Source organism: Atractosteus spatula, chromosome 4 (assembly GCF_055471065.1).
Source record: "Atractosteus spatula isolate fAtrSpa1 chromosome 4, fAtrSpa1.hap1, whole genome shotgun sequence".
NCBI lineage: Eukaryota > Metazoa > Chordata > Actinopteri > Semionotiformes > Lepisosteidae > Atractosteus > Atractosteus spatula.
In genome coordinates, this window is record NC_142709.1 from 62,284,762 (window position 1) to 62,306,643 (window position 21,882).

Consider the following 21,882-nt stretch of genomic DNA (forward strand, 5'->3'; position numbering starts at 1 on the left):
TTTCCTCATAGTTTAGTTTGTGGTTTTAATATAAGAATATCAATCTTTGCACATTTGGAATGACAATAAAATGGTAATAAATTTCCACATAATACTAGAAATTAAATATTTGCTAAAACAGCCAATATGACTGTTTATTGTGACTGGGGTGTGAAGTACAAATATAAGCCTATTACTGACGAGAATACACTGCCCATGTAAACAACAGAACAGACAAGAGGGTCTCCAGACAGGCCACAGTATGAATAAGATAGCTCCACACTGCAAGGCCAGTGTTAGTATTGAAACGTCTTTTTAAAGTTCGAGTTGATCCCTTCATATGATGAAGTCAAGACAAGTCCAATGAAAGTCTGACTGTAATCTTCTGAATTACCCTGCAACGCAGTATGGCATTAAGAGTGAAACATTCACCTACAGATATCTGGTTGGATACTGTTTGAAAAAGCTTGCATTAGTACAAATATAAGATCAATCTTCTTTTGTTCCCTCTGTTGATAAACAGCTAAAATACAATTTCATCATATGCATTCATCTTACTTACCACAGCCTTCTAAAACAATACAAATGTTACTGTAAAATCCAACGCCATTACCATTTACCACAAATAACAAGATGCAGACCTTTCGAAATAGCAGTTGTTAAACTCAATGAGCCTCAAAGCAATATGAAAACACTCTGTCGCCCAGTTGTGACAGTTCAAGATTCATACTTAGGGCTGCAGACATCAATGGCAAAAGAATCCTTGTTCTTCTTAGTTGAAATAATTAAATTCATGCTATTTATTCATACATTTTGCACAACACTGGATTTTCTCTTCAATTCCCACTGTATTGATATTAACACTTTGTCATAAATCTCTGACTCTCATTACTCTCAGGCATCCGACCAGAAGAAACAAGCGCTTGTTAATGGATCATCCTTCTTTCCCTCTCCTACTTGAATACTTGAGTAGAATGACAAAAGGAAAAACCACTTACAAGGTATCTATGAAGGGATCAAACCACAGGTGTTATACTCAGCAAAGACCACATCAACAGGGGCACAACGAACAAACCCAGAATGACTCTTCATACAGCATCAAATGGCTATCAATGCTATTGGGTTTTGTCCTAAGAGATGTTTCCAGGTATGTGAATACAAGAATTTCTGCAGTTGCAAATCACCCAGCAGAATATTAGAAGGTCCTCGTCCTGAGTAGGTCATTCAAGGTGGAACAACTATAATTGTCTGCAGTGACTTTTAGGAATTCACTTGGGCATTCAGTGCCTCTTAGCTTTTATCTCTAACCTTGGTACTGCCGCAAACTGTCTTAACAGTACTGCTCAATTTCAGGACTATTCAAACTCAGTCTATTCATACTCTAAAGCATCTCTTGTTTCAGCTCCTTTCATTAACAAGCATGTCAAACTGCAACTCAAAGTCGCATTCGCAGCAAGAGTGGGTTTCAGTCTGTATGGCCTTCCTTTATTAGGACACCCATGTGTTTATTAGTGAGGAAGTCACAGGCTGGAATGGTGCCGACAGCTTGATGGATGTTCATGGCAGTTATCTCTCTGGGTACCCTGTTGGGATGAACAAAGGTTTTTTTTAACGTTTCGTGTATACTTGGAAGTAAAAAGAAAACTCTGCATTATCAGTGGTATTAGAAAGACAAACAATTCTAAAAGCATCCTCACAATTATATTAATTTTCAGAAAAAATGCAGATGTCTTAGGTGCTTAGTGCTTCATATCCACAGTTTTTAAAAAAGTATTTCGCCTTTTCCTTTTCAATTTACAGTGACATGAGTGTTAACAATAATACCTGTTTTGGGGAGACTTTTTATAGGCCACAGCCAGAGCTTCTCTCAAAACTTCACTTGCAAGCTGCTCAGTTGCCTAAGGAAAACAAAAGCAGTAAACTGTTACCATGCACTGAAAGCACTAAATGTACCGATAGATCGTCTGTAACTTTATCACTTCAATTATTTCACTGCCACAAATAAAATGAGAGAGCAAGAGAAAAGAAATGAAGTGTATCAACAGAAGAGGAATATGAGAAAGCATCTAATGACAAATACAAAACAGTTTTCAAATGAAGTTTTGCTATACCATTACAGTGATTCATTTCAGTGCTAACAGAAACCTAGCCTAATGTTGCACACCTACCTTTAGAATCATTTCTTCTACTGCTGGTGCATAAACATTCTTTTCCACTTCAACCTGTTGGAATGGAACTCCAATCTGGAAAACAAGCAAAGGAATAACTGCTCTACCCACCAGCTTCCTGAGCTCAAAATGTTATGAAGAGACTTTTACATGATCTCTATTGTAACTTACAGCGCTGATACTGCTAATCCTGCTTCTCAGTTTGTCTTTGGAGTTGGACCATTAAACTTACAGTAGCATGAACTCTTTCTATGACACTGCTCTACCTTCTGAGTAGTATATGTGCAAGCGTGTGTCACAGATGTACCTGCCTGTGACAGTGGTGCTCCTGCTTACTTCACTCTGCAAGACTGCTGAGGTGGCAACAGGGTGTGTTTCTCACTACACTATTCAACACCATTCCAACTATTGTTCAGTGAGTGCAAATAGTGCCAAACCTGCTGGGCACAGTCTCTGATGAATTGGGCAGACGGTGAAGCTCCTATATAGAATTTGGACTCCTGACTGAGCTCCTCTTCTTCCATCTTGATCTCGACCTTGACGGGCTCCTTCACGCTCACGATGTCCAGTATCTCCTCCTCTTCCTCTGGTTCTGTCTTCAGGAGCCTCTGCAGCTCCTCCAGCCTCTGGCACAACTCCCCTGCCCCGTTCAGGGTGGAAGGGCACTCTGCAGAGAGGAAGGAAACACAGGCAGATAAAGCAAACAGCTACTGGAGGGGGTGCCTGATCAGCAATGTGGTCATACACACTTACCTGGCTCGTTATCGATCTGAGTCAGAATGTCCTCTATTGAATCCTCTTCAGTCCTCCTGGGCTCTAAGTCGGGTGGTGTGTAGCCACGCTGACGGCACCACTGCATAACCTGCTTGGTTTTTGGAGGTGCGATGCTGGAAAACTTGGGCGATTTCTCAATCACCTCTTGAACAGCCTTCTTTACAGCCACTGCCCGCTGTAGCTAAACAATCCCAAACAAAAACACATTTCAAGAGTGCAGCTCCATCTCCAATTGAATTCATTAATGAAGACACTAGAAATAGAGGTCTTGTTCACTGTAATGACACTTCAAACAAGCTCTGTATAATACAGCAAATTTAAAATCAGAGTTAGAACTCTGCTCTGGGCTCACTCACTCAGGAAATGGCACAAGCCTGGGTATATTTAATACAATAGGGAGTAAAACAAAAATCTTCAGATGCTCCATTTGTGGTATACATATGATAGGATCTAGATGAAACAAACTGTAATTTAAATACATTTAAATTTCAATCCTCAATTTCAAGCACAAAAACCTCAAGCAAAAAAAAGTCCTGGGATGGACTTTAGTGTACTGTTCTATCGATTCACGGTATGTTTTTTTCTTTTTTTCTATGTGATTTCAGAAATGAAAAGACGCAGATAAAAGTGCCCTAGTGAAGATGTGAAGTAGATGCTCTCTTCTTAAGTACTGAAAAAATAATTAAGAGCTGAATGAAAACCCTTGAAAACAAGAAGAGAAGGGTTCAAGTGGGATTAAGGAAATATCTGTGGAATTGAACTGTACCTCTGCTGCCCTTCGTTTCCCAATGTTCCAGCTGTAGTACTGCTCAAGGGAGACTGCACAGAAAGCACTGGAATCTTCGGCTGAAGAACAACAACTACAATTACTCACAGAACAGTCACTCAGGTCCCTGCACATCCATAGCCAATCCATCACACACTTAGTCCACAGCAAGATTATAGGCAGTAAACCTAAATCTCTTCACTGCTTTGCTTTTAAACCGGTCTCTAGACTTCAGTGCTTGTGATGTGCTCTTTTATTTTAGAGAATAAAGGACAGTCATCGTCAGAAAACTGCAAATTGTGTGGACAAAGAAAAGATAAGTGGTTAAGGAAAAGTAATTGAAACACTGCACAGAAAGTGCTTACTTTTTTCCGGTACAATGAGTGGAATTTTTTTCACCACAGCTGTTAATAACTGGTGCAGGTTCTCCACATGATCCGTGCTGAAAAAAATAACAAGATAACCAAAAACGAAGTACTGTGTTAGTGATGTCAGTGCTTTACTGATAAAGTCACTAAATCACTGACAAAATTACTGTTTTGACTACACAGAACAGGACCCAACTATGACTGTTACTTATATCTTTTTGCTAGTTATTAATGATCTCAGCATTGCTATTTCATGAGGGAACACCACTCTGGTAGTGGAAATCACCACAAACGTCCGTACTCGATGAATTCGTGTGGTATCTCAGTGCCTTGCTCGACTTTCACTGCCATGGGAGCCGTCACTGAGGGTACTGCTGCAGCACTGGTACTGGGTCCTGCCACACCAGGCTCTGTCTTCACTGCAGCCAAGAAAAAGCACAGGTCACAATTAGCTACTAAATACCAAACAGTTTAGATGGGTTGAATGACCTCCTATTGTCTGTAATCCTGCTTCTGTTCTTGTGATCTGCAGTCTCAGAAGCACCACTTTTAAAGAAAAGATCACAATACAGCCTCAGTTACAAGGTAGCAGCAACGAAATGCCCCTTGAAAGCTACAGCCAAACCTGCACTTAATACAGTGCTATTATTGCATCCGTCAGTACCAAAGTCTGCTTTGATAGACAACAGTTACAACAGAACAGTTAGAACTGTCTTGAACATTAGTCATTATAGTGCAAAACAGTAATTCTTGTTTCTTTCCATCTTTGTCTTTTATTGGTTTATTTAATGCACCAAAAAAAATACTCACATTACATTTTTGTTTTCCGAATCACAGCTACATAACACAGGCAAATCATCAAGAAAAATGCACAGGAGCAACTTGAAGTAGTACAAGTACAACAAAATACTACTAAAGTATCAATATGTAATGATTTCAAAGTGACTTTATGGGCTGCTCAGAATGCACACCTTCACTTTAATTTAAAACCCCTAGGAAAAATTACAACTCCAAAAAGTAATACTGCTTCATTTACAGTACTTAACACCCATTTTAAAAAATCTTTCCCAAGAGACGCAGCACTATCTTTAAATTATTGCCCTGCTCACAATAAAGCTGCATAAGGTTATACATTTCACAAGGAAGCAAGCACATTAAATAGACAATAATTTTTGCCACCTTTCAGATAAGCTGGCAGTCCTCATATATACAGTAGGAGATGAAATTGGCACAAAGCTTACAAGAGCAATTCCTCAGTAAATACTGTCCACTATCTCTGTATGATAAGCAATGCAAGCAGGATGCATGTTAGGAGCTTCTTTTTGACACTGTACTCTCTGAAAGCTGATCTAACAGGCACATGCTTAAAAAGTTGTTTTCTATCCATTGTGCTTTGTCCATTCTTCAGCTCTTGTACACAATACAACATGCCTAGCACAACATCTAGGGTGTGCATCCATCGGAAAAGAGAACAGCAAAAGATTTTTTCTCCCCTCCCAAGACACTGGGGCTTCTATTCTAAATATAAGATTGGATGTGAGAGCTCAACCAAGATCCTGTGAGGGCAGGTGGACCGTAAAGTGATGTTTACATGCCTCCGGATTCTAGCTAAAAATACAAATTTTAGTTAAAGCTACCAGAACAGTCACTCAGGTCCCTGCACATCCATAGCCAATCCATCACACACTTAGTCCACAGCAAGATTATAGGCAGTAAACCTAGGCAGTAAGGCAGTAAACCTTTGAGCAGTCTTTTATAAAACTGTAATGTGAACAGTTAATAAAACTGTAATGTGAATAAGATGCAGGTGCTCTCACCTTGTGCTGTAGATGTCAACGGGGGGTGCTGTGCAGAACCACTGGGAACTGTGCTGGGTGTACTGGTTGCTGCAGGTCCAACAGCAGCTGCTGCCACTTTAGTGACAGAGCTGGACTGCACAACTGAAGAAAATGCAACAGACACAGAATACCAATGTTAGGATGGCATTAATAAAAGTTACTCAATCAAAAGTAAGATTATTTTCTTTACGTAGGAACACAAAATACATTTGAGAGCAATTCTTAACCGGTGACGGCAAAAGTCATCCAATAAATTTAAGGTCAGATCTTCACAATACTGAAATATTATATCAAACATGATTGGTATCAATTTAAGGAGAACGTTAAAGAAGAATACAACATACATTTATTACAATATATCAAATAGACAAAAGTAAATTAAAACACAGTACCTGTAAATTACTCATTTCAGGTAGAGCAATGTATGAATGAACTAGGTCACAATCAGGAACTTGGATCTTTGGAACGCAAAATTCACCGTTTTTCCTTTTAATTTCCAGACATAAAAAAGAACCCTGCTCCTGAATTATTCAGGTCACCTAAGACACTTCACAGTCAAAAGGGAATGATTCTGTTCGACAGACCAGAGCTGCTTGATAATTTAAACTTTTAACCAAGGCCCACATGGCCTAATGAGACTTAAGCTGTAATCAATGAACAAAACTACTTTTCTGCTTAGTAGTCTGTTTTCGCTCAGAACACTAAGATTTGTGTGGCAAGTATTTGTATAATCCAACGAACTGGGCTTTTTTTAGAGTCTACAAAGATGTTTTAACACTACTGTCCCATCTGAGGACACGCCACAAATACATCCAGAGGAATTCGAGAGTTAACATTTCTTTGTTAATGTCAATGTGATCCCATGGGGTCCCCAGTGTTGCTGCAGTCCAGTGAAACTGCGTATGATTTCAAATTAAATCACGTTGCCTGGCACATAGATTTGCACTCGACAACACAACACCCTAAAAACATTGCTCGTCCCCTTCACCTTTGCTGACGGGCATCAGTATGGTCTGCACTCCTCCTGTGGCTGTGCTCACCCCCAGCTGCTTGAGCTGGTTGGCAGGGATGGTGAGAACAGCCTGTTGTGTGTTGGACTGGCCTGAGTGGATCTTTAGCATGCCTGGAGAAACAAAACACTACTGAATTGGCATTGGACTTTTGCCAGAGTAAAAATGTTCCAGCTTGACTTGGAAAATGAACAGCTGTCATGTCTTAAACTCTGTGTGGATGAAAAAAAATCTGCATACGACACATCCATACCAGCCAATGGATACACGCACTAAGAAACTGTTAATTAAAAAATAACATCCATGGTGCACAGCAGGAAAAGAAGACAATATACCCATTTATGAATGGATTAAACATTTTTGTATGTTATACGTTGCTTGTTATATCCTTGTCCACCTACCTGAAAGAGTGGCTGCTGTCTTCCCACTCACAGTGGTCCCGCTGGTCACCAGAGATGCTGCCGTGACGAGAGAGGGACTAGCACTCTTAGGGACACTGACCACAGCGGAACTGGCACCCTTGGCAATGCTGACAACTGGCACGTTGACACTTTTAGCCACTGTGACCATGGCAGGGATGGCACTCTTGGCCACAGTGGCTGCTGAGCTGCTGGCACTCTTGGCCACACTGATGACAGCAGCCTGGCTGGCTGCCACAAGCACAGGGTGCTGGACCACAGGCTTTGCTCCTGGGGCCGCCGGACTGGAGCTGCCTACTTCAGGAGGCTGAGAAGAAACAATCGAGAGATACTTACAGTGGGACTGTGGGAGGGACAAGTCATATTCTGGAAGGCAGAGTATCGCCTCACTGGCTTGGAACTGCCATATTCCTCTGATCCATCTGTGCTATCATTTTCAGACTGTAGTGGCTACATAACGGGAAACTTCAGGAAATCCAATTCTGTATCAGCAGTATGACCATAGCTTGCTTCTTGCAGGAAAATGACCTGCATGTTTTTTGACCATTAAGAAGTAACACGTTGAGGGCTGGGAGATGAAACTGACATATTTGGTGGGCCAGGGGAGATCTTTGATATCTTCAGAGTAAGTGGTGGAGTGTTTCATTTTTGCAACACAGGAGATGTCGCGGTGGGCATGAAGACAAGTGTTGCATTGTTCACACCAATCGATGGAAGTACGACGAGGTGGAGAGGAACAGTGCTGATGCAGACTGAAGTCCACCTTACAGCTCAGTAAAATACCCTAACAAAATCTTTGCGCTAACATTCTTTCAGTTCCTGCAAGTCAGTCCAAGAGTTCTCCTGTTCTAGCAGGACACTAAAAGAGCACACAGGGCCATGATTACAATGGCACGACTTATAAGACAATTTAGTCATGGTCTTGTTGTGGCCAGCTTTTTCCCCTGAAATAATATTAATACCTGCAAAGCATTGATTCAAGTTAAAACCACAGAAACAGACATACAGAGATACTAAACAGATTTGCATTTCACTATAAAGATCTCTAAAAAAAATTCTGAGACTGAAGTAAAATTGTGTTACTAGGGGGGAAAAAAGCAATGGAGCCCAAGGGGTCTGCTTTTAACGAGCTGATTTTCATGTGTTTTTCACACAAAACCCCAGACTTCATCACCATCGTATATCACAATCAACTTCAGTTACTGCATTCTACTTTCAGTTAAACCTTTGAGCAGTCTTTTATTTCTATATAAATAAGCACAGAACCACAGAAGGTTTAAATTGAATTTACTTCTAATTAAAGAAAGACATTTAAAAAAAATGGATCACCAAGGACGTGTTCCTTAATATTAAATGTTTGGGGAAAATATTTTTAGCAAATCTCTCTAAGCTGTCACTGCCTTGCAAGAAAAATAAAACAGATTTTCTGTCTCGGTCTAGCACTTGTTATGCAACACTGTGTACTGTTTAGTAGCTTCTGTTCACAGCATCTGTTACTGTGTGATCCGCAGTGCAATCTGTTCTGACATTTCTTCCCTAGTAAATGGGGCCTGCATTCCAAACCTCTCGCAATATTTTTTTTTCCATGAAGCAAAACCAATTTCCCCTTTGCTCTCCCCCACAACTTTATACATAAAGAGCACTGGGCTACCAAGCCATGTTGCGAGTGCACAGCTCTCAGGATTTTCTAGTGCAAAACTGTTTGTTCCAACATCTATGATGTTCTCAGGTATAAATCCCCTCGACACTTTAACACTGAAGTAAAATACCATTGAGGCAAAAGGGGAAAATTCTAAAAGTAGTACTGTTTTAACCAGGAAAGAAAAAAGATAAAGGATGAACGTCTTTTTGCTGATTGTAAAATTAATAGCCTGATCCAGCCTGATGACACAGAATAACAAGGTCAGACAGTCAGAAAGGACGACAGCACGCTCTGCCCCTGAAGCGGTTGCTCCCGTGCCCAGTGGGTGCCCAGTGGGTGCCCAGCGGGTGCCCAGCGGGTGCCCGCGGATGTGGAGGGACTGACCTGCTGTGCGGCGGGGACAGTGGCAAGGCCAGCCGGAGCTCCGGCAGAGCTGGCAGCAGTTATCACGCCTCCTGTCATTCGCAGAGTGGTGGTGCCAGGCTTCGACAGGTGAGCCGATTTGACTGACCCGTCTGACAACTTCACCGTGGAGCCCTGGGTGCCCCCCACCACCTTTAAAACACAGGAGGCATTGGAACATAGCGTTCACATACTGTCATGTGAGCAGAGATGCAGGTGCTCTCACCTTGTGCTGTGGATGTCAATTAGGGGGGCAGAACCACTGGGAACTGATGGATGGATACAACAGTTACGAGTAGGTAAGGACATATGGATTGAATGGATATAATTAGCAGCTGTCTCAGATACACTACTTTTTCTCGATAGAATGTTTAGAAATTCGACTGCAGTTTTGTAACAAATATTTATTAGCAGTATGCAGTTTCACTGCCTTTATAGATGAACTTGTCAAGGGTCAGCGATGGACTGATGTGACTAGGGCCAGTTATTCCACAGTACTATGTTAAATTGTGTCACTGCATGATAAAACCACATAATTAAATCTCAATGTTAAATGGTATTTTCTGAATTAAAATTAAAATAGAAACCCAAATGATCTACAGTTATTAACTCTACGTCTCTGGAATAAAGAAGAGACTCTCACACACCAATATTGCTCTTATCTCAAAACACACTATAACTGCTGACATTTAAACAATTAAACTAGAGTGTAATATATGTGTTCCACTACCTCTTTGCTTTATCATTTTTTTATGAGAATTGTGACCTAAAAAAACGGAGGGGCATACAAAATTCTTTAGTTCATTAGCATTTAAAAATGTCTTGAAATCAAAACGAACCGATTTTGTACAGATACAAACCACAAAAGAAAAAAAATGTTTCACAGGAACACAACAGCACAGAAAAATACTGCACTACCTATTAAACTCATAGGTTTTAGCTGTTATCACAGAATGATTAGTAAACATAGCTTAATAACTTTACCTTTACCGTGTCACATTTTCGTAACAAACTATTAAAGAATATTGTTTTTTGCCAATTTGATTTTATTACACACGCATAAAAAAGTAAAGTCTTGTGAATGGTCCAACTAATGAAAATATAAAAAGGAAAACAATGAGAAATAATGAGACCCACTGTACCATGCATGTAAGCCTCAATGTCACGGTTGTTAAACTTAATCAGATCATCTGGGGCAGATCGTTTGATCAGCCAAAGCAGTGTGTGTGAAAGGTCCCTTATTGCAGCTGACTGCTTCACAGTAATCATCGAAAGCATTTCTTAATTGCCCAGGCATGCATAAAAAAATCTAAATACAAAAAGCAAATAAACGATTTTATTTAAGAGCCTTGACTTTAAGGAAATGGTACCAAACAGAGGCATCACACCTTGCTATACTTACAGTACTTTTAGTGGTGCAACTCCTGTAAGGATATACCTACAGTAACAAAATCTGATTATTTCTCCACAACGGCAATCTCAGTAATTAGGAACCCCCATTCTAGACTGCTCAGCTGCAGTCTCTTTTAGCAAAGATCATATGTTGATGACCCAGATACTGTAAGTTATGAAAACGACTCATGGGGCAAAACAAAATCATAAACTCTTTTACATCCATCATCTTATGATGTGAGAGAAATGCTAAATGATGCTAAAAATGCTGTGTAGAAACAAGCAGGATGGCTTGTTGCATACCTTTGAGAAAAAGCGGTATGATAAAACACTTTAATGTTTCCCTTCAAACTCTTGTCTTTGAAGGTATAACGTTTGAAGGGAAACACTAAAGTGATTTAATTCAATAGCTGGGATATTATTCTATTACACTTCTTACAGTTCTGTAACAATTTTAGGAATAATACTTAAAAAAAAAAAGAAGATGCACAATATTTGTGCAGCCAGTAAGTTTTCGATGAGTTCAGAATAGAAAAGGCGCCATTATAGATTTACAAAAGCTGTTGACTTAGGAACCCGCCATCATGTGTTTTGTGGCAGTGATTTCTCAGTTCTGCTTGCTCATTCCTAAAATAACCTCAGCAGAAGTGGAATCCTGACATAAATAACATCATATGAAATAAAAACACAGCTCAAAGACAGAAAGTCAGAAGGTTGTAGTGATGTGCTTCGCTGTGGCTTTACCTGAGCCAGAATGGCCGCCTTCTGCCCAGCAGTGACCCTGATGGCTTGCTGTGTGATGGAAGAGGGGGAGGAGACACTGTGACCGGAGGAGCCCGCAGCTCCCTGCTTCCCGGAGCCCTGCGGGGCTGGCTGCCCCACCAGAAATGTCCCCTGGAAACATCAATGCACTGTTTAATCAATATGAACTAAAATAACAGCAACATTCTCTAAAAGCACTGGGGATCCGATAACAAGGGCAGTAGATAGCAGCTGAATTACATGTCACCTTACATAATCATCTCTCCCCCTGGCAAGGGCAAAGGAGTTTTTTTAAAAGGGGCAGTATGACACACATGTGAAAAACAGGAACCTCCATGGCTTTGTATATCGAGATGGGCTTCAGACCTGTATGATTTCTTCCATAGTCCTACATACTGTATCTCTGCAGGATATTTTCTTTTCTGGATTAACAGGCTGGTTTTCAAAGCAAAACTCACTCCCCATTTTCCGAAGGACCGTATGAGCGTGGAGGTGCAATGCAGCATGAGACAAAACTGAGATGAAAAAGAAAAACTAAGAAAAGATTCAGAAATTCAGTTGGAATTTGTTTGCTGTTGCAAAAACGAGTCATCACAATTTACACTTTTGAAAAGAACTACTGAAGTGATTCCATCTGCTGGCCCAGTTCATAAGGCATCCAGAAGAGCACCCACTCTTTCACATCTTCGCATACAATGGACCAACAGTGTCTCTGAAACAGCCTATTAACATTATATTGCTCCTCAAAGAACAAAAACTTTAATTCTTTTTCAAAACTCAGGTTAACTCATACGTTCACATTTCTTTAGTCCTGAATATTGTAACTCATTTTATCTTTGACTAACACTGATGCACTGAGCTACTGTAAATAAACTGAAAGGACAGCCTAGCCATATCTGATTCCCTCTGTGTAGTCAACCTTTACCCTGACACTTAGCCATGGAAAATGAAACGAAAACAATATGTTGATCGTTGATAGATGATGATGTTGTATTCCATTGTCAGGGGTTATTAACTTCAAGGGGAAATAAGAAATCACATGAAATCTCATGTAGAAAGTATAGCACAGAAAATAAATTAAATAGACCCTTTCTTTAATCTTGCTAATGTTTATCACACATGCATTTTACTGACACATTTCCTTGTATAGCTATCAATAGTGGAAAAAGCAGAAAACATGAAATTTTACTGGTTAAGAAGCTAGATGTCTCTGTGCCCATCTATCTTTAGAATGATTGTGATTGTTAACGATCAAAGCATCTATCTTTTTTTAGCTTTTCCAAATTCATTCTACAAGTATTGTAAAGTGAGTCATAATCATTAATGTACATAGCACAAAAGCAAAAGTTAAATACGTATTACAGATATTGCACTAAAGGATAACAGCAATTGCACTCCAACAAATTCAGGATTAGTTGAGACAGAAACTACTAACAAAGAAAAATTAGATTTCAACTTGGAGCTATAGGAAAATGAAAAACCAAAGATTCTATGAACCACAAAGATAAGAATCTGCCAAATTAAAATCTGGAAGAGCAAACAGTATGGGGTCGGGGTCGGGGTCGGGGTCGGGGTCAGGGTCAGGGTCAGGGTTAGGGTTAGTACAGTATGTATTCATGCTTGCTTTAGTTTGTCATCTAGTAAGAAAACAGTTCATTTGTGATATGGTCCAATAAGAGAAAAGCATGGCTCTTCTACTGAAAATTAAAAAATCATAACTATCCACCAAATGACTAACAGACAATATTAGCAGCTACAAAATGAAAGTCAATCCCCTTCAGAAATTTGACATGGGCAGTCAATAAAAGTTTGGGTTGAAGAGCATCTTCAGAAGTTGCGATAAGTAAGAAAAGCTTTGTATACACACCTGTGGTGTTTGTTTGAGGATGTAGGAGGTACACGATAGGTTTTGGGGGAGACTGCTGCTTGTGGGAGTCTGGGAACCTCCTCCACTTGTGGTAGTAGCACTTTGGGACTGCTGGCCTATGTAGAAAAAATCAGTAAGGTTTCTTACACTATGAAAATGATCTAATACTTTAAGGACTACAACCCTCATTGTAGTGAAACCCAGAATGCTCATTATAATGCAGCCTAATATTGTATGCCCTTTTCAGGTGTGGCTAATGAGGCCTGTTATGTGCCACTGTAAATCCAAACTGCTCAGTTAATCTGCTATAATCAGTCAGTTTATTCTCCTGCCACTAGTGGCAAATGAAAGGATACACACTCCGTTTTCACAGGAAACAATGAAAAAAGATGAGATTAAGAAACCACAATTTCTCCAGTAATATGTTTATTAATATGCAACTCTGTTATATCAGAAAGAATAAGGTTTAAGAATTTAAAATTAAAAGTGACGACGTGAAGTCACCATTATCTTTGAAACACTAGGAAAGACCAAATGCAAATGAAGAAATGAAGAAAACAATGCTATCCTAGTGCTCCCATATTGAACATCACAATATACTCCTAATAAAAAAATCACATGGTTATTTGCACCATTATATGGCAGTATCTGGAAAAACACAATCTAAATCTCAGCCTTTCACTGTTGTCTGTTTCGAAGAGAGCCGATATATAATTTGGTCTAGTTTTCTATGAGTAACTAGTATTTAACCAATGGGAGAGTAAAAAATAAAAGATGAAGTCAAGGAAAAATAATAAAACAGAAAAAGATCCTCTTGAACAACCAATTTATTAAACCTTAAAACGACAATGGGCACTTGATATCAAAGGATTTTGCATCCTTTCAACGCATTGAAAAGCCAAAAGAAAACAGAACATGTCAGAACGAGGACAGGGCATCAGCTGGGCCTACCTGAAGGATTAGAAGCCCGCAGTATGGCTCCCTGTGGTATCAGCAGAAGCTTGCCTTTGCCTGAAGGATTCTTGCTGTTGGTTGTCAGGTAGAGTTTTGTGCCTGGAGGTAGATTGGCCAGGTTTGCGAGGTTGTTAGCTGGAAGCTGGAGCGTAGCCATAACTAAATAACAAGGAGGAAAAACAAGACAAAAACACAAAAAATCAATTACTGATGATGTAACCAAGTTATAATGTAGACTATTCTGAAAACAGTTAACTTTGAAGTACTTCAGAGAATGATTGAGCCAGCTTTATGCACAATACCTGCTTGGAATAATAACCACAAGACACTAAAAGGGGAAAAATAATAGAAAAAGTCAAAACATTTTTTTTATTTACAGAGCTAAACCAAAAAAATATATTTAGGAGTAAAAGACAGTGGAACACAGTATTCTTCTTATAGTAGTAAACTAATTTAAGCAAGTGGAACTTTCTGAGATCCCATGCCTTTCAATGGGTAACATTTTCTGCTCAGAGAATTACCTCTGCTACACATACTTAACACCAAGATTAGGATGAAGTGTCACAAAAGCTAATCTTTCTTCCCACTAATGCAATGTGACACAGTGAAACTCCAGTTGCAGATGGACCATGCCGTAATGACACTACAGGGAATACTTAAACTTTAACTGAAACTGAAAATCTCCTACTGTATCACTAAACCACATGAAACAAAATGTAAATAAAATCTGTACAAAACTAAAAGAATAGTTTTTAACTAACATCCTATCATGTACTCTCCTGTGTTTTCTGCAGACAGTATTAAGGTAGATTTAGGGTCATGCCTATCAATGAAGTAGCAAGAGCTTAATCAAAATGCATTCTGTCAGGTGCATTATCAGTCTAATTGTTTTCCAGAAGAAGAATAATCAAAACTTATCTCTAAAGCAATTATTTCACCTTCATGCATTTTTGAATTAGAACATAAAATACATCGAGGCAAATCCTTCCAAATGACTTCTAAATTACAGCTAAAGTGCAAATCAACTGTTTGTCCTAATCCAAAAAATAAATCTTTTAATGCTGGAAGCAAAGATGTAATCGAAAAAAGCTCAAAGCTGAACATAATATTAGGTAAGATGAAAAACTCCACTTTACTGTTAGAAAAATTCCATTACTTTTATCCAATGCAAAATTTCACATTTTCTCACCAACAGATTTTAATTTTGAAAAACAAAAACAAAGAGAAATGCAAGATACAACATCAAATTGTGGGCAGCTTCTCTCCCTGTCTCTTGGAAGTGACTCGTTATTACAAAGCAGCCAAATTATCCACCACAACAAAAAATCAATGAGTGCAAATCAATATGTAGCACAGAAAGAGAGATCGGAACTATGCAAGTTTCCCTAAGAGAAAAGCAAGTACTAAAACCCATGGGACACATACAGGGATTGATGCGCAGAATAAAAATCATTTTAGAATAAAAATAAACAGGATTTTTGTTTTTGGTGGCACCAACATTTTTTAGCTCTTCATAATGTGAACCTTAATAATACACAATCAGACTGTTGGTGCTCCTAATTGAGGTTTTGATCTTTCACGGCTTTCATTGATTTAAACTAATCTCGTGATCAGGAATCTGACAGCTGTCTTGCCTCTCAGGAAGCAAACCCACATGGACTTCCCAGTGCCACAAACCTGGATGAAACCTAAACTTGTTTCTTTGGAAACAGGATGGCTATTCACTCAGCAGCAAGTTGCAGAAGCACTGAAGAAAAATGAATGGCTACCTAATCTAGATGACCACATAATCTGGGGCAGCATAAAAATAGTACCCTGTGCTGTCAACCAGTCTCAATGTGAAGACTGTGGTTATTGCCAGTGATGTATAACTCTTGAAATGTGCTACACTGTAGTTAGGATAAAAACAGACACTTCTCCACTGGCTGTGCACTCCTTCTAACAGCACACCCAGAATTGTAGATCTGTATCTAAAATTAAATGCTGGCATTTTCAAATTATTCAGAATTTTAAAAAATGGGAAGTCTTAGGAAGTGAGTGGCTTATATTGGGGGGTTCGTGTTTTCCCGTAAAATCATTTTTGTATTGCCGCTGGTTGGATCATTAGCTTTGCCATTTATGCTCGCATTCTCATTGCTGTACTGAAAAATCACAGCACATACTACTTCATCATTGCAAGAGATATGACACTATCACTACAGTAATTGGGAAAAAAATGAAATAATGGATATTAAACATGCCTAAGAAAAAAAAAGCTTCACATCTAGTCTGTAATATAATGCCAAAGATATTCTCCTGCATCTATTATAGGCCTAGTGAATTGCCTTTTTTACTTCAGTGACAAGAGAAATAATACATATTTAATGGCCTTCTAAAACTTAGGACACTGTACTTGCACAGTACAACTATCAGCTATGATAACTACATGTCTTGTGAATTCTGAAGTATTCTTTCTAATTTCCAAATAGCTTGACAGAAAAGTAAAATGGAATTTTCAGTTTATTAATTTCACGCAAGATTGCAGAACTGCAGGAAACATCAAATGAAACAAAGGACAATGTCCCTCATTCACACTGCTGATTACAAGAGTGCTTTGTTTCTGAGCCAAGCTTATAAAAACTAATCAGTTCTTTTTTATGTGAAACGAGATATCGGGGGTATTCTGAAAAATCCTCCCTTCCTTGAACTCTGTTCTACCTTATTTCTATGAAGTGAAAGTAGATACCTGACTTTACATTACTTTGGTTCCATATGTAAATGTATTAATAACAATTCAAAAACTGCATCGATTTTTATAATAATAATTCCTTACACTTATATAGCACTTTTCTGGACACTCCATTCAAAGCTCTTTACATGTAATGGGGACTCCCCTCCACCACCACCGGTGTGCAGCCCCACCTGGATGACACGATGGGAGTCATAAGTGAGCACACAGTATGCTCACCACACATCAGTGGGGAGGACAACGGAGTAATGAAGCCAATTCATAGACTGGGATTATTAGGGGGCCAATGGAAAGTTGGTTTAGGCCAATGGGTAACACCCCTACTCTTTTCAAGACATGCCCTGGGATCTCTAATGACTACAGAGAGTCAGGACCTGGGTTTGACATCTAATCCGAAGGATGGCGGCTTTTTACACCATAGTGTCCCCGTCACTATACTGGGGCATTAGGACCCACACAGACCACAAGAGTGCCCTTTACTGGTCCCACTAACACCACTTCCCGCTGCAACCTTAGTTTTCTCAGGAAGTCTCCCATCCAGGTACTGACCAGGCTCACACCTGCTGAGCTTCAGTGGGTTGCCAGTTGTGAGCTACAGGGTGATATGGCTTCTGGCATTTTGTCATCAAGAACTTCTTTGTCATTCAACAGACCATTTAAACTTCTTACAGTGATGTTATTTTGTGCATTACCCTCTTGGCCTTTCATCAGCACTGAGCCAGGCTTTGAGAAAGGAAACAATCAGACAAACTCAACAAATCAAACTCTGAGAACGAGTTTCATTGACTGTCAGAACAGTTGTGAGGCATGGAAAAGACAACCAAAGAGCTTTGTAAGTTAAACTTGGCAGAAATTCTACACAGACATATTTTTAGCACATGTTTTGGTTAAAAAAAATGAGAAAATATTTGTTCTAAAACCCTAGTTAGATTTCATATAATTTGTACAGAGACAGGTTCTTTATTTAATATCTTAGAATATAATGCCTTCAGGGTTTTTTGCTCACATAATTTAGATTTTTTTCTTGTAAATGGCTTTAACAATATAATTTTCTCACAGATGTTTTCTCCCTTGTTCCAAGGTATCACTGTGGGAAAAAAAACAGACTAACAACACTTATTCTTTTCTGAGAAATAACAAGTGAAAGGACTCTACTTATATTAAATCACTGTAAATGTCATGCCAGAAATCTAAGAACAGCAATGCCCCTGACATTCTTGCAGAAGATTATCTTGGGTATTTCACTGCCTGCACAGCTTCTGGACACTTACTTTCTCATTACTCGTTAACTTTGTGAAACTATACCTGTGAGTCTCTCTGTGAGTCAACAGGAACCCTCTCTATTGAGGCATATTCAGAAGCGCCACCTTGATGAATAAAAGGCACTCTGACTCTGAACACCAGAAGGAAATAATACAGTAGCTTCACAGAGCCCACTAGGATTCTGAACCCATCACGTTACCTGAGCCCTGGCCTCCAGTCTTGGCTGTCCCAGCAGAAGAGCTCTGTGCCTTGGTGACGGTCTGCACGGACTGACCAACAATTGTGCCACTGGCTCCGCTCACTATAGCCTTGGCCACACCCTGGGCGATCACCTGTTTCTGCCCCATCACCTTGGAGGCGGCTGGGCTGGACTTGGCTACCAGGATCTGGCCACTGCTGATAGCCACTGCCTGCTTCACTGCTGACTGCAGAGCCGAGCCCACTGGGATACCCACGACCTGGGGGGGAGAACACACAGCTCACAACCACGCCTCTGTCAGGGGAGTGTGGGGGTTACTTATTATAGGTTATCTTTGTTCCCAACCAATAACTGTGTCAAGCCAAGCAAAAGAGAGCAACAGCACATAGATATGGGAACTTCTGCAGCATCATAATTCGAGTTCAAAACTGTTAGAGAGTGGTAAAACAGCAGATGTTCCAGACCTCCATCATCATAAAGGAATATGTGACTAAATTTCCTTTTAAGAGAATTTTGCAACATAATTGGCTGCTGTAAAAATGGTTTAACCTTTACTTCAAGTTGTACGGTATAACATTGCATATATAATATTTATAGTGGCTCTTGAATTGAATAACACATACAGTACTAATAATTAAATACAACTCAATCTGCAAAACTACTAAGCAGAATGCACTGTAGTACCTCAACAACACGGGTATTTAACTGTATAGAAATAGTACATTTTTTGTAACTAATCTACTAAGGAGTACTGCTGTTTAAAAACATCTTCAGCACTTTTTTCAAATGCTCCACACGTTTTGCAGGTATGCATTAAGTAATCCTTAATGAAAATAAGCTGAATCAGTATTCCAGAGGAGTCAGGGGAATTATGCAACAGTCTATAAGGATCTGACACAAACATGAACATCAGCAAGTGGGGGGATGGACTTATTTTGATGTTGCCTGAAGCAGGCCTCTGAACCACTGTAATAAAAAGAAAAAAAACCACACCTTGTTACTTCTGAAACAAAAAATAACACTTACAGAATTTAACATGAATAAACTATTTTCATGTATAATATATTCACTAATATTTTGTGTGACTATTTTCTTTTACTATTACATGGCACATGGTATTACTAGTACATAGTGGGGAGATAGCCGTGTAGTAATGTACACGGTAATGTAGTAATGTACACGGCTATTAAGGTTAGTCATTTTCAGGTCCAGTCCCTGAATGGAAGGCCCCGGGTTTTTGTGCCACTGCACCTTAATTATTTTCAGACGTTAGCAAAGCTTAACTGATTTTTCATCACGGCTTCAAGTGCATGATTACATGAATATAAAATGTGCAGAGGTTGTAAGTTTGAGGTCTGACCTACGCATCGACCATTTATTGTTAATACCAGTGGAAGCAAGCTTGCCATCTGTTCGAAGCAAGATACATCACCAATAACAACTTCTGTATACTAAAACTCCTTTAAATGGATAGGCAGTTTGGTTTTTGAACGAGTGGGAGTTAGAAATACATGAAAATCATGAAAACTAAAATTCTGGAACAACCAGCAACACTATCCCTCTCATTTGACTCATCAGGATGGTGTGTATATGACAAGAGACTTCAGAGACAGTTTAGAAAGATGATGGACCTTGTTCTGTGTGGCTCCAGCACCAGCAGCACTGGTCTGTTTCTGTGGCGACACAGCAATCATGTGACCACCCTTCACTGCGACAAACTGCTGTGCCGGCTGCTGTGAGGTTGCCGTGGAAACAAGCATCTGCTGCTGCTGCTGCTGCTGTTGAGGAGCCTCCCCGGGCTCCTGTTTAATAATGACCTGAAAAACAGAGAGAAGAGGCCGTCCCGCCCAGGGTCACGCTAGCCCACTTTCACACTGCGATATGCATCCTTCTTTCACACATTGCATACAGCCAATCACCTGGAGTTATTCAGATAACCAGGCTAGAATACTTGTCCATTTAATGTCAACCCAAAGCTCTTTTTTTTAAAAAAACAACTCTTTAATCCTTAAATTTATGACCAGGAAATTGTTTTCCTGAGGCAAAGTCCTATCAGAAGTTACAAGGGGAAAATGTGTCACAGCGCAAGCTAAAAAGGGACAATTCAACACTGAAAAGTAAAAATAAAGAAGAAAAAACAATGTTTTGGTTATAGGGGCAGTATTTGGTGAGATGAATACTGACTATATAGAAAAGACAAGCTAAAGTCAACTCTCCTGTGAGCTGATATGCAAATCTCTGCAAAATGCAACATGTAAAGCTTTATTTTTGGATCCTCGACTCATGTTAAATCTTGTCATTCTGTAGTGGGTCATGCTGACACCCACGTCATTAGTGCTGCAAAGGTTACAGACAGGACAATATTTCATCTTCACAAGGGAAGAGCAATTAGATACTGGTTCCAGGATTCAATGTTTCCTAAAGGGAATCGAGTTATTCTCTGCAGAGAACATCACTGAGGAGATGTCCTACTTATATAGCTTTTGAAGTGAATGGCACATACATGTGCCCAAGATAGCATCTGGTTTATTAGTCTGTGGCGATAAAAGAAAGACATTAGCAGCAACAGAAAACTTCAAAAGCTCCTATGTAGCTCAACCCAGAATGAACAAGACAAGATTATGCCAAAACTGACAGTGAGTTTGGACTCAGGGATACACTAGGAAAAAAAAGGTCAACTTGTTTTGACCAAAAATAAAAACGGTTCTACAAAGTCTTAAAACAACTGTAAACACATGCATTACTTTTCTTGAATTGACTTTTCTGCACATTAATTAATAAAGAAACATTATTAAATAAATAATGTTTAGAAAATAGCTATAGTTCCATTCACTCATGCTTGTATAAACTATCATGTCATCAAGTGAAATACACAGGAGATCTAATTCCTTGTATTATAAGCACATGCTATGACAGTTACAGTATATAGGACTTAAATCTAAAAAACTAATTGTAATAAATATATTATAACGATACATCTTTTTATATTTAAACACCAACATTATCAGTGGTCAAGACTATATACTTCAACAGCTCTGTTTACACAATTTATTTACCCTATATTTACACTGATTCCATATGCGTTTCACATGGACACTGACATGTAAAACAACATCTGTACATGGATATACAGTGCATAGGACCATAGCGGTGATTTTTCAGCAAGATTCTCTAAAGAAGATTGTCCAGCTGATCAAACTGATTCCTTCTTAAAAAATGTAAAAGCAACTTCACAATAGTCAGAAACTCAAGATTATTTACTTGTGTCTGGGTAATTGCTTGGGAAACTGGAAAACATCAGGACATAAATGAATCAATCCAGGATTGCACTGTGAAATGTAAAGTACCCCT

The 21,882-nt window shown here is 39.3% G+C and overlaps 1 protein-coding gene across 1 annotated transcript in view; it reads right to left on the reverse strand.

Moving 5' to 3' along the window:
* Window positions 1-21,882, reverse strand: part of yeats2 (YEATS domain containing 2) — a 46,416-nt gene continuing 24,534 nt past the window's right edge. The window contains exons 16-32 of the mRNA XM_088914496.1: window positions 20,163-20,348; window positions 18,532-18,790; window positions 14,339-14,500; window positions 13,388-13,503; window positions 11,503-11,652; window positions 9,349-9,519; window positions 7,305-7,629; window positions 6,882-7,016; window positions 5,873-5,995; window positions 4,357-4,474; window positions 4,053-4,129; window positions 3,688-3,767; window positions 2,901-3,102; window positions 2,585-2,814; window positions 2,148-2,222; window positions 1,804-1,877; window positions 1-1,562 (exon numbers count right to left, since the gene is read on the reverse strand). Coding sequence (XP_088770622.1) covers window positions 1,445-1,562; window positions 1,804-1,877; window positions 2,148-2,222; window positions 2,585-2,814; window positions 2,901-3,102; window positions 3,688-3,767; window positions 4,053-4,129; window positions 4,357-4,474; window positions 5,873-5,995; window positions 6,882-7,016; window positions 7,305-7,629; window positions 9,349-9,519; window positions 11,503-11,652; window positions 13,388-13,503; window positions 14,339-14,500; window positions 18,532-18,790; window positions 20,163-20,348 — 2,601 coding nt within the window. The 3' untranslated portion in view covers window positions 1-1,444. The remainder of the gene's footprint in view (window positions 1,563-1,803; window positions 1,878-2,147; window positions 2,223-2,584; window positions 2,815-2,900; window positions 3,103-3,687; window positions 3,768-4,052; window positions 4,130-4,356; window positions 4,475-5,872; window positions 5,996-6,881; window positions 7,017-7,304; window positions 7,630-9,348; window positions 9,520-11,502; window positions 11,653-13,387; window positions 13,504-14,338; window positions 14,501-18,531; window positions 18,791-20,162; window positions 20,349-21,882) is intronic.